The sequence below is a fragment of the Coccinella septempunctata genome, chromosome 1 (genome assembly GCF_907165205.1).
Source record: "Coccinella septempunctata chromosome 1, icCocSept1.1, whole genome shotgun sequence".
Classification (NCBI taxonomy): Eukaryota; Metazoa; Arthropoda; class Insecta; order Coleoptera; family Coccinellidae; genus Coccinella; species Coccinella septempunctata.
Window position 1 is genome coordinate 43,389,266 of NC_058189.1, and position 13,760 is coordinate 43,403,025.

Consider the following 13,760-nt stretch of genomic DNA (forward strand, 5'->3'; position numbering starts at 1 on the left):
TTTAGAGTATTGCAAACTTGTTTCTTGACACAACGTAAGTTGTGCTTAAAATTTTATACAATGGAGGAGGAGTTTCATACTACGAAGTAATGTTAAAATTGCGGAAATAATATGTCAGGTATAGATATATATATATATATATATATACATAATTTCCACAGTTAATTCCTGAAATGTCAGCTCAGCTGACTCCAATTTTTTGTTTTTAATTCTTCGCCAGATTGTTGATTTGCCGATTCTGGTACGTATTTCCTATTAATTTCGATAATATTTTCAATTTAATCTTTGTCTCTAATACCGATAAATCTTCACGTTGTTACTAATTTGGATAAGTTCATTCAAATTACTGCTAGCAACGAATATATGATATTTAAAAAATAGTACCTTTTTAACCCCCTTCATTGATTTGATCTATTGGAATCATTTCATAAGAATGTATCACGATGAACGAAATGACCAAAATTTTCGCTGCTTTCTAGACATCTCTTTGTTTGGAGTAGGTTAACCCGTTCACCTAAAGGTTGCAAACTTGAAAGGGATGATCTAGATTTGATCGAATTGCAATATAGTTTCGACACGAATAAACCTCTTAAAAACGGACATTTTGTAGAAAAATTGTGGATTTGCTTGGAGTCACCCTGTTTGAAGTAGTTTCGCAATTTATTCCATTTCAAGTTCGGTTATATAATTTTCTCAAAATGTATATGAGCTTTGGTATGTATTCATATTCTTTCGAGAGTTCTGATGAGCCCCTTAATACTATACCTATATTGAGGACCTTGCATAATCGGAATCCCTTATTCTGCTTCCTCATTGTCAAAAGAATCACTGAACTCAAATACCAATGTTCCATTTAAGCAAAATAATGAAAATAGTATATTTTTTTGTATTCCATTAATTTGATCTCGTATCCTGGGAAAGTGATCATTATTAGTAAAAGACTGATTGAAGTTTTAATACCAACAGTAACAACTCCATAATTCAAAAGCCAATCGTTCGAAACGGTTCTTTGTGGATATATTTTCAATTATTCATTAAGTTCAATGTAAGCAATAACGTTGCAGAAGGAAATCGTTTTTTTTCCATTAATCAATATTTTATGAATAAAATAAATACAACTGCAACGCCTAGAACCTTCAACCGTAAATGAAATGAAAAAAATTAAAAATTTTGTTTAGTCATTTGAAACTCTACATAGAGTACAGAACAGTTCAGCCTATGCCTTAAAACTGGTCTTCAAAAGAAATTTCTTAATTATTTCTGAACATTTTTTGATTTAAATATTCAACAGAAAGTGTTTGTGTGTTATTAGTTATATGTGTAGAATTTAATACTGTGATAGAAAGGATTGCATGTCAATCCTTATATCCTGGAAAAAAGAGAATTTTGTGTACTGTCCTCCACATATAGATAAATTTTGAAAATATTTAGGTATATGCAATGTTCAAACTTTCCAAATATTGACTAGCAAAAATCCAATGGATGGAGGTAGAAAATTTCACCTACGGCTCGACTCTTCTGTGCTTCTGATACTCTGAGTCTACTCTCCTAAGGTAAGGAAATTTGTTGAAGAAACTTAGTTAATTCTTTGTCATGATAATTTTTGATCCATAGTTTGCATTGAAGATTGTCCTAATCAGGAATTATGATACTATCCAAGTATAGGTATAGAGAATTGACTGAAAACTGCAATTCATCCTTCATCCTCTAACTCAATATAGAAATATTTTAATATATACCATTTGAAACAAAAACGGAATAGTGCAATTTAGAAATAACTACATTGTCAAATATCAGTAATATCACCCCATACCCCATATTTATGTAAGTACATATTTGTCTGAGAAATTTAAGTTTTCTAATTTTGACATAAGTATAAAGTGACACTTTTTAAAACTGATTGACGTTTAAAATGTTTTACTTTTTCAACCAGTTACGAAAAGTTAAATATTTCGATTCAGATGATGAAAAAATACTTGCTTCTTGCTTCCATAGTAACGGTGTGAAAAATTAAATATTTTCATCACTAGATGATTTAAAAAGAATCTGAAAGGGACTTTAGTATAGACGTTTTTGAAACTTTTAATTTGAATTCATGGCCAGATCCTATTCAAAATTAGAAAACGTATTGTGTGCAACACGTTGGAAAACACTAAGTATTCCACGTATAGATACAGATAACTATTAAATTCGCAATGATTTTTGACTAATCTGAATTTGGAAAAACGTATTCGTACCGTAAACAAATGCTAATTTTAAAAATATTCACACAATAAATGAAATTCATAGGAGTGAATAAAATACAATATTTTTTATTCCGTATACAGGAAGGCCCATATAAATCAGTCCAGCCAGATATTTCCGTAAATATGAGGTCGATTTTTATTTGAAACGGATATGTTTTGATGGAAAATTCGTAGATGTATGATCATCTCACTGAGTGAGTTGACAACATAATTTTCAAGGTCTTAATTCTTCTTCTGAATGCTCTTTGGTGCTTGTTTCAGTTTACTTGACTCGTTGAAATTGATGGATGAACTGGTCGATTTTCATATCATATCTTGCCATATTTTTCAATTACATTTTTTTTCATTTATGTGTTTTGCTTTTATATGACTTGTAAAGTCGTTGTCTTGTTTAAGGTTGACCCACAATTATTTTCTTGATTAGGTATACAGGGTAAGTCTTCGACTGGTACCACACATCTATGGATCTTTTGAGCAGAGTTGCATTTAGCCAAAGTATTCCTAATTTTCTAAATATCAGAGATATTTTTCATTTTTGAATATCAAATCACCCGAAAGCGGCCCATTATACAAGAAAATATGAAGAATACTTTTATTTTACAAAACTTTCAAATATTCATTAGATAGCCAACTCAGTTTCAAGCTCAGTTCCAAGAGTTGTGTTCTTTGAATTAGTGGTATTTTTATGGTACGTTTTGTTCATAACGAGATACCTGTAAGACGTGGGTGATATCTTGTGTTCGAAAAAGATTAATCAAATAAATAAAAAACTGTATTCTGCGATTCATTTCATTCGATGAAATCGTTTAATAACGATAATTACATTTTTTTATAGTTTTCCAACAGCCTGTATCTCTTAAACCGAGCCGATTCGGAGAAATTGGTAAAGAAAAAAAGAGTTTCTTTTGAACTCAAGAATATACTGTTGAAATATTTGTACGAGTCAAAGACTCACCCAGTAGGTATATTAGCAGTTTTTCTTTTTGCAAAATACATTCTCATCTGTTGAAAAATTTTTTTTTTCGGTCCTAATCGCGTTTTTCACTCGTCTATAAAATGATATAATTTCAACTGATAAATTCAAACGTCTCAATTGACGAAACAATGGAACTCAATCAATCAAATTTCCAGTAGCCCAGAAACTTTTCTTTTAGGCCTCATGTCTGGTGTCCAAGCAACTCAAGTGAACAGAAAATTAAAAAATGACAAAAATACGTTTGAAGAAAGAAGAATAAATAATATAGAGTGGAATTTACACAAAATTACATATTTTCAATTGTTGAACGTATTTATAGTGAGTAAATTAAAATAAATCATACTCATATCCCTCATAAACTCTTGAAGATACTATGATTTCTTAAGAACTAGATATAAAATATCCCTTAAAAGATGACTTACCAGAGATTTGTAAAGTCCCAGCCGTACTTTCGAGTACTTTTTCATCAAAACTCTCCAAATGACATAATCCATAATGGTCACAGTCACAAGGTTTCCGATCACACAATTATCAGTTGCAATTTTAGCCGAAGGTTCTCAAGCACTCTAGCCGACTTTTTCTATTTATTTCTGCAATTAGCAGAAATTGGTAATTACACAAAGTTTGTGTGACGCGTTCATATTACGATCGATTTATCGTTCACTGATGACAATTGTGTACAGAATTAGAGAACTGCTAAATTGTGGTTTTCGATGTTGCGAAATTTATTTGCAGGTGAGTAAACAATTCACTTATGTACTCCTAATGAAACTGCGAATCTTAGGAGGAAGCCGTAATTTTTTCGAAAAATGCGGAAGAAAGAGACGTTAATATTCAATTATGAATTCTAACGATTTTGCGGGAAAAACGTTTTTTCTCATGAATTTCTCCAATTTCAGGGGCAGTAGAACTGTGACCCTCTAGGATTCAAAGGTAGGTACATAAATTGAAGGAAAAAGAGGGAAGAAGCTACCTGCTACATCTTGAGATGAAAAAATATGCTATTTTCATTTAATCTATACGTTAGCCATAAAATTTTCATCAAATTATTTCGACCGTAAAAAATTCAGTATGGAATTTTCGACATTTTATTGAATTTTTCCTGATAACTGTTTCGTCTGTAAGAAATCCTTTTCAACAGGTAGGGTCTAAGAACACTCTGGGCGAGTAGTTAGGTAAGTATTCTTGCTGCACGATATCATTTACTTCGATAGAGATGTTCAAACACCTGTAAGTTATTGCTACCTGAGATGTGATAAGGCTGTAGATAAGAATGTCAAATATTGCATTCAACAAGGGTTTTATTCAGTTTTTAATATCTAAAAGAAAAGTATTGCATAAACGAACTAATGTTTCCTGCGATTGGAAGAAGCACTTTTCAAAACAAAAATCTGAAAATCTGTTTGACGGACAGACTACTGAGTTTATTCTCAAATCCAATACCAAAATAACCCTGCAATGAACAATCAATTAGATTATCCTACCGAAACCAGTGACATTGAACGAATGGATTGATTAATTGTTGTAATTAATGACAAGGGGAAGCATGAACTGAGTCCAAGGTTGAACTGTAGAGCAATTCCTCGTTATCCAATTATTCGCCGCATCAGAGTACCATCAGCAAATTCACCAAAACAAAGCAATTAATCAACATCGATAACCACAATCTGAATTCGCACCAAACACTTGAAGGTAGAAGGTCCCAGTATTCTACCGGTGATTTTAAGTTCTGATTATTCTCATACCGAACTATAATAACAGTTCAAACTCTTCACTTTCGACCCGGTAAGCTCCGCGCGAAACAGATGACTGCCGCCAGCTTGATCCACGTGGTTTCATTGCGATAGACGGCGGATTCAACATCGGAATCGGAAGCCTACCCAGAAAGTACAAGTTTCGAGTCCACACCGACGCAAGTCAATCAAGATGATATTCACGTACAGCGATATCGATTGTTCATGACCTAACCTACGTGTGGGTTCAGGGATAACAGAAGAACCGAATTATTAATTCGCTCAGTCTGAACTTCAGTTTCTTTCCATATTGAGAGACACCCTGTATACTTTTCGCCTGCCCTTTGCGAAGCAAACATGACAGATAGCTTTGGATGGCTAAAGTGTTAGCAACACTTGGTGTGTACAGGGTGGGCAAAATTGGTGATACCTGAATTACAACTTTTTAACCCCACGAGATAGAGGAAAATGAATGTGCCATCAACTGCATTCCTCTATCTTCTTTTGTTTTTGAGTTATAGGCCAAAATTTAAATTTGGGCGATTTCAACCTTGGTCATTATCTCTGTTTCTGTTTGTGCTAGGATGTTGAAATGAAGACATTATACAGACACTTTTTTATAGCAGGCGTACTATGATTTTTTTCCTATAGGCTTATTTGCTGAGCTTTAACATTAAGTTGTGTTTTTTCTTATGAAATCAGTAGTTTGAAATGACTTAAAAAGATTCGCCATTTTTTTACCGTTTCAGAAATATATCATACATCGGCCTCAGACTTTCTAAGTCATTTTAAACTATGTACTGTTTTTATAAGAAAAAATAGATCTTCATGTTATAGCTCAGCCAATATACCTATTGGAAAAACTCATGGAACGCCACTGGATTGCTACCAGAAAAGTTGCTGTATAATGTTTTCATTTCAACATCCCAGCTTAAACAGAAACGGAGATAATGACCAAAGTTGAAATTTAATTTTGACCCATAACTCGAAAACAAAAGAAGATAGAGTAATGCAGTTGATGGCATTATTAGTTTCTCGAAAAAAGACGACTGTAATGTTCCACGCATTTTCCTCTCGTTGGGTTGAAAAAGTTGTAATTCAGGTATCACCAATTTTGCCCACCCTCTACATACACCTGTGATTGTCATTTGATAGCTTAGACTCAATCAGACAGTGGAACAGAGTTAAACCATGTGTCATTAACAAAAGTGGCCAATTATCTGAAGATTTTCTCATTCAAATAACACATATCAATAAGAAATATTAATCCAAGAATAAGAATCAAAATTGAATTTAAAATACTTCCCCGAGGAACCCCATAATTCAGAAAAATATGAAGTGTTACCAACAGAGAAATGTATCAAGTGTTGTGTTTACCAGGAATGGTGGCACGAACAATAATGCATAATTTCCCTAATATTATAACATTTTGATGACATTATTTTGTAATTTGTTTTGATTGTGTGGTTCACTAAGCACTGCGTTACCCCGTGAGGATGCTCACGCTTACCCGCAATACGGGGCATATGAACGCATTCCGACTTTCACTATTAATTTTTTTTTGCAGAAAAAAAACCTTTTTGCTTGTTTGCTTTTTGATGTTTTTCGTAGATTAGGAAATGCTCTATCTTATGAATATGTTTTAATTTTCCTAGCTTCAACATTTGAAACAGGGTATGATTTGAAAGGCAAAAGTGCGCACAGTTGCCCCGAATGACTCTACTTGTTTCCATACCTTTTCCCAACCAACCTCTCGTTAACTGTTCAGAAACCTAACTGTCAGACTTTTCGTTTCGCGAAGTTAGAGAGACCAGCATCAAAGCGAAATTGAAACTTAAACTTGAACTTCAAAACAAAAGAAATGAACGGCTCCTTTGTATCAAAACCACAAAAGATGCATCATGTTTTGACCTCTCATTCAAAGACGGCTTGGGAGTTCCATCTTCCATCAATATTATCTTGGACAAAAATAACTTCGCGGTGTGGGCTCAAATAGAAATACGTTAGTCAATCAAGTGGTGTTCCATTACTGTTTATTTTTATGAATGGCATAACGAAATCGATCAGGGATATAACTGAAGGTGACTGATGATTGAGCTGCCTCAAATGGATGAAGTAATTTCGTACTAAGCTTTTATGAATAATTTAGATATCGTACCCAGTGACACTGCCGGTTTGTGTAGATATTTTTCAGTCACAATATGAAGTAAATGAAAAGGGTAAAATGATGGTATTGGCGCTCTTTTTACCTACGAGCAAGGGCGTAAGCATTCTTCCCAAAGGTTTTTTTTTCGAATTCAAGTCGAAAATGGTCTCGAAATATTGAGTTTGGCACGGAATAATCCATTAAAGACCCTTATTAATGCTCAATTTCCTATTAATGCATAATTCCCACAAGAAACCGAACATTGATGAATTCATAAGTTATCCAAATAATAATAAAGCTCTTATGCCCAGTTTTTGGGCTCCATTAATCGGCAGTTAATCTATTCGATTAACCTAATGGACCGATAAAATAATTGATAGTTTTAGTTATCTCCCATCGGATTCCGCATCATTGCGAGTCCAAGCCAAGACTTTTAGGATATTTGTCACTCAAAATCAGAAAATTACATTTAGTTATTTAGGAAAAATGGGACGGTCTCGCCACGCCAAATGTGAAAATTTACCGAAGCTATAAGTAGGTTCTGTCTTATTCGAATGCAGGCGGTGTCGGTTTCATGGTTTTTTTTCTTTCAGATACCAAACTACTCAATGACCAACACAGAAACTTTCAGCTGCTATGGCCTCATTGATTTGTGAATTACATTACTTGCAATTTCTCTCTAGTTCAAAACTACGGAAAATGCTCAACTCGTCCTATTTTGATTTCGAATAATTAGCTGCAGAAAATAATAAAATTGACGGCAATTTCATTCTGGAACATCGCCGCATCCGAAGAGAAATATATAGAAAAGTTTTGAATAGATAGTGAATCCGACTACTGAAATGCAGTAGCTTCGCAGATCTTCCCATGTCGGAGAACACAATACAATTGATCTCCATGGGAAATTCTCTTAATTCTCTAAAAGTGTGCAATTAGACCACAAGCATACATTTTACTCGAATGTTTACCCAAAATCGGTGAAAACAAAGGGGAAAGTGAAGTTCAAGTTCTCAACCTTCACACATGGGACTCCACCACTGTCATAAAAAAGTAATCCTGATGACATGACGGTTTATTTATAAACCTATTGTTTTTGTAGTTTGTATCGTATAGGTACCTACGCCGTGTTTTACAGCTGTAATTGAATAAGATACGAGTTAAGGTTTTCACCTTCTTTTCACTTTTACTCTTTCGATTCGAAGAGGAAAATAATTGACACAATCTGAAAATTCAGATAGATGACACCGGTACTTCATTTCAGTTCAGATATCAGAACAGTAATAGACTTCAACGAAAAAAAATTTGAGAAACTTCCACTATGGTGAGTCACTCAGATTGATGAAATCTACGGTGAGTGGTCCTCAACATTGGCATGCAAATCTATTTAGAAGAAACCGTTTTGTAACGTGATTGGCGAAACTAAGCAACTATCTCACTCCAGTCTTTGGACAACAATAAATGTTTATTTTCTATTCCATGCATCTTTGTTCTAAGCATAAAACAGACCTAATTTTCACTCAATTCGGCCGATAGTTGAATCACATATTTCAGAAACCCCACATGCCCGAAATGTGGACATGTGGGGTTTTTACGAAAAATCAACATCTCTAATATAGATACACCTTTTTGAGATAAATCGCACAAGTCCGTAACGGCCGGTTTCATAATCAAACCTAAAGTCCCTTTAATTAAAGCTTCCTTTAACAACCCTACTAAAGTAGTAGTAGTAGTAGTAGTAGTAGTAGTAGTAGTAGTAGTAGTAGTAGTAGTAGTAGTAGTAGTAGTAGTAGTAGTAGTAGTAGTAGTAGTAGTAGTAGTAGTAGTAGTAGTAGTAGTAGTAGTAGTAGTAGTAGTAGTAGTAGTAGTAGTAGTAGTAGTAGTAGTAGTAGTAGTAGTAATGTTTATTTCGAGAATCCAATACATGTATACACATATACTTATGTATCATCAGAACGAAATAATGTCAAAAACAAAAATATAGAAACTTAACTCAGCAAAATTACAAAGAAGCATTTAGGTACTCTAGCACAGTGTAAGGCTCCAGCTCAATTAACAGTTTGTGTAATTCTCTCCTGAAAACATATTTGCTGTCCATTTGCTTGAAACGTAAAGGTAATCTATTAAAAAGCTTCATACAAGCATACTTGGCTCCTTTCTCTGTAACTGTCAGTCTATGAATGGGGTACACAAAATTGCAGCTTCTACTATTGTAAGAATGAGATGGTAAATTTTCTCTGAAGTATTCTCGGTTCTTGAAAAGAAACATGAGACATTCCTCAATATATACTGCAGCAAAAGTTAACAAACCACTGCTTCTAAAAAAACCTCTGCAGGATGCTCTATAGCTAAGTTTGTTGATAATTCTTATGGCCCTTTTTTGAGTTCTGAATATTACATCTGAAGCCCTGACACCTCCATAAAAAACCACTCCATATCTAAGAGGTACTTCAAAACATGAGGAATAAATCATTTTCAAACCACACACATTCAAGTTTCATCAATTGTCATGCCCAGTAATCTTGCCTCCGTGCTCACACCAATCTCTACCCCATTTAAGCTAATGTGATCGGGACAATCAACATTACTTCTTCTAGTTTTGAAGAAAACACAATCGGTTTTGTTATGATTCAATAGCAGCCCCTCATTAGAGATCCAATTCGATAAAGCTTCATAAATTTTATTCAAAGTTCCAGTTAAAGCATTTAGGTCTTTCTCAGCTACTAGAATATTTTTATCATCTGCATAATCACAGAGAAAACAATTCAAATTGGCAACAGAAATGGGAGCATCATTTATATAAATAATAAACAAGATTGGATCTAGGATACTACCTTGTTGAATGCCTATTTCAACGGATTCTCTACTGGATGTATAGGAGATTCCTTCCTTTGTAATGGCCGTTTGCTGAAATCTCCCCGACATGTACGACCCCAACCATGCAAGCAAAACACCAGCAACACCATATCTTTCCAGCTTTTTTAATAAAATTTTATGGTTCACACAATCATACGCCTTTGTAAGATCTAAAAAAAGCCCCATAACTTGGTTTTTTTCCTCCAATTCTTGTAAAATTTTCTCTGTGAACTCAAATATAGCAGTGTGAGTTCCTCTCCCCTTCAAATATGCATGCTGGCTTTTGTACAACATATCATTTGTGACAAAGTACTCCATTAACCTGCTGCTTGTACATTTCTCGAAAATTTTCGAAAAGCTAGGCAGCAAGCTTATTGGCCTATAGTTCTCAATCTCTGCGACATTGCCTTTTTTGTGTAGGGGTTTGATTGTTGCTAATTTTAATGCATCCGGGAATATTCCTGATTCAAAAGATGTTTTTATTACATATGTTAACGGTGTACTGATTTCATTAATACAAAATTTTATGAGTGATGTTGGAATCTCATCATAGCCGGTGCTATGTTTATTTTTGAGGCTTTTCACTGAAACTATTATTTCTTCCTCCGTTATTGCTTTGAAAAACATGGACTTATCTGCTTGTTGGAAATAAGGAACATGATTCTCTTCAATTGAATTAGGCACCATGCTCATTGCAGAATTTAAAAAGTATTGATTGAATCTGTCTGCAATTTCCACTCCCTCACCATCCACTTGTGTGTGGTGGTAAAGGAAGCTTTAAGCTACAGTGACTCTAACGAGACAGTGGCGACAATTGTGGTCTCGTTTTTCATCGTTTTAGCAAGAATATGGCGGATTTGGTCACATGACGTGACGTGAGCCAATCCGCATTCCGAATTAGAGATCATAGCATTGAAATCTGTGCTTCTAAGCCGCCATATTCTTGCTAAATTTCCAATTGTCGCCACTGTCCATGTTATGACACATGGACATGTGAGGTTTCTCAAATACGTGATTCAGTTCATGAAAATGAAGAAGAAGAAAATGCTGAACTGAAATAGAAAAGGGATTAATCCCCTATTAGTCACTAACATGAGTTGTTGAACTACATGACGCGTCTTTCGCTATCACCATAGCATATTCAGGTGGGCGAAGTTAAAATTGTAAGGTAATGGTGAGGATAAATTAGTTTACCTTCACCATCCTGAATATGCATTGAGATAGGGAAGCAGGAGTAGTGGTTTGACAACTCATGCTAGTGAAAATCATGATATACAGTGCGTTCTAACGAAAACTTAACATCTCGAATTTTCGGCTTTCAAATGAGAATGTAGAAAATGACTCGGACCGATCAATTTCTGATTCGAGGGTAAACAACTTTTCCTTTCTTTGCATCCCGGTAACTAGAACCAGAGACAACCGAGACGGTCAACTCCAGGCCAAATTTTGTCCGAAGTTAATGATGATGTTGCATCTCTGTCTGTTTTGTGTGACTTGTATAAGTCTATCCTTTTTAAACATCTCCTCCAGCAATTTTCAGAGGACGCTACCTACGCTTTCTGGATAATTTGAAGTGTCTATCTGCAGATTGATTAAGAAGAAGAAAAATTAATGAAATAAGCGTAATGGCGCATGACTCTGTCATCTAATCTACAAGAATTATTTTTGAATTTCCTTAGAAAACGCCTCGTGCAGAAGAATTTTGATAGTGAGTTATTTAATTTAGATTTGAATTTTTATTATGGCTGATAGAAAGTGTTTATAATGTGGGGCTTCTGAGTCAGAAGAAATTATTTTGTTATAAATACAACCCTGAAAGGTATGAAAAATTGTTTATTTAAACTCAAGATCATTTGAGAAAATGTATATTTTCTTTCGCAGGAACCAGTTGTGGATGCAAACTCTGGGTTTGAAAGAATTTGTCGTTAGAAGGCATCACAGAATTTATACAACAACCACTTCAGTGGGGATAAAGCTTTCACTGATTTTACTGAAAATCAATAGAAATGCTATTTCCATATCTTGGGTATCCCCTCTTCTTGTAGGTATCAATCTTATTTCAATAAATACTATTTTCGTCCAACGTTGCATATTGTCATATTCAGATATTACTATGCTAACTCTTATTTCGATGTTTCAACAAATACATTGGAAAGCATGTCTTCCCTAATTTATGAGGAACATGCTGGTACATCAGAAATGTCTACATTCCCATCATTGGGTATTATAGTCATTTCTATAGAATATCAAGTTAGTTTATATGGTTCCATGTTTTCTTCAATTCAATCAAATGCATAGTTCCCTTATAAACTACAAATTTCATTTCGGAAGTGGACATGCTATTCGACAGCTTCAATGGCAAGCAAGGAGGAACATGAGAAGGTAAAAATTGGCAGTTCATGAGGCATAACAAAAATGGCAGCATCCGAAAATCTATGCCACCTTCTCAAAAAGGTTGCCTCCTATCAATCAGTGCAATTCAAAAGATCTGGAAATACTTGAGGCATAGTAGTTACATTTCCCTTAAGACCAGATCATTGAATCAAGATCCATTGGAGAACCTGTTTGGGCAAATAAGGTATGGTTGCGGATCCAATGACAATCCTATAGTGCAGCAATTCATTGGAACCCTGAAAACACAACTCCTCAATGATTGGTTAATCAAAGCTTTCAAGGAAGAAATTGTGAGGATAATGAAAATCCATAAATATCGCATAAGGGACATTACGATCGCTGCTGTATGTAGGACTGGCATTCCTTGGTGGTGCAAAAGGAAGTGCGACGAAGTGAAGTCAGATGCCAAAAATAAGGCCTTCATTCTTAATGAAATGAATTTTCTCTTTTTTTTTTGCTTCACTTGGATACAGCTTTTGCATCATCTCGCATTTCGATCGCCATCCTTTTATACCTTCATGACCTTCATCGATCTATTTTTCATGGTTTCCAAAACTCTCCAAGTTGAATTAATTTTATATCAATTAATCCATCAATCAATGTTTATTTTCATTCCCAAAAAAAAAACTTACTACACGGTACATGTTCTAAAGTTTAATTTCTATGCAGCAATTGTAATAAATCCTTTGATTTATCAGTGTATATACAGGGTGTTCCTGAATTGAACGTACAAACGACAAGGGGAGATTCCTTAAGTGAGTTTAAGAAAAAAAAGTCCCATAAACATGGGTTCGCAAACGTTGCGTTTTCGAGATTGATGTTTGAATTTTTGTCAATACATTTTTTGTGTTAATTATACGAGTTTATCGAATCTTTATGAATCATCGCTACAGAAGAGGAAAATTTCCATAAAAACTGACACTGAATTCATTCACCACAGCTTACAAAGTGGCCTTCCCATCATAATTTGGATTTTCACGAGGATTTCGAGAGAATCGTTCAAAATTTTTTTTCTCGAAATCGTTGGTAGATACGACAAAACTACAAGAGACCGAAATGTTTAGTATAAGAACAAAGCTTCTTTTTACATTTTTTCAAATTAACAGTTGCTCACCAAAAAAAAGTTCTGCAGAAGAACAAGTGGCAGTGTTCCAGAAAAAATATCACCCTGTATATCTTCTATCGAAATTGCCATGTCACGTGGTGAGAACTCTGAAATGTAATATCTATGCCAAATTTCAGTTGAATATCTTGTGAAGTGTAGATACTATGAGAAAAAAACTTGAAAAAAATTCAAACGTTAACACTCTGTATCTCGAAAACGAAACGTTTGCGACCCCATGTTTATGGGACTTTTTTTCTTAAACTCACTTAAGTAATCTCCCCTTTCCGTTTGTACGTTCAATTTAGGA

The 13,760-nt window shown here is 34.4% G+C and overlaps 1 protein-coding gene across 2 annotated transcripts in view; it reads right to left on the reverse strand.

The window, feature by feature from the left end:
• The window catches only part of LOC123310568, a 449,880-nt gene that overhangs the window by 412,005 nt on the left and 24,115 nt on the right, over positions 1-13,760 (reverse strand). Inside the window, exons 1-2 of one of the 2 annotated variants that reach the window (XM_044895218.1) lie at positions 4,968-4,984; positions 3,645-3,885 (exon numbers count right to left, since the gene is read on the reverse strand). The exons of the other annotated variant lie outside the window; for it this stretch is intronic. Coding sequence (XP_044751153.1) covers positions 3,645-3,716 — 72 coding nt within the window. The 5' untranslated portion in view covers positions 3,717-3,885; positions 4,968-4,984. Of the gene's footprint in view, positions 1-3,644; positions 3,886-4,967; positions 4,985-13,760 lie in introns of those variants that run through there. 2 annotated transcript variants of the gene reach the window in all.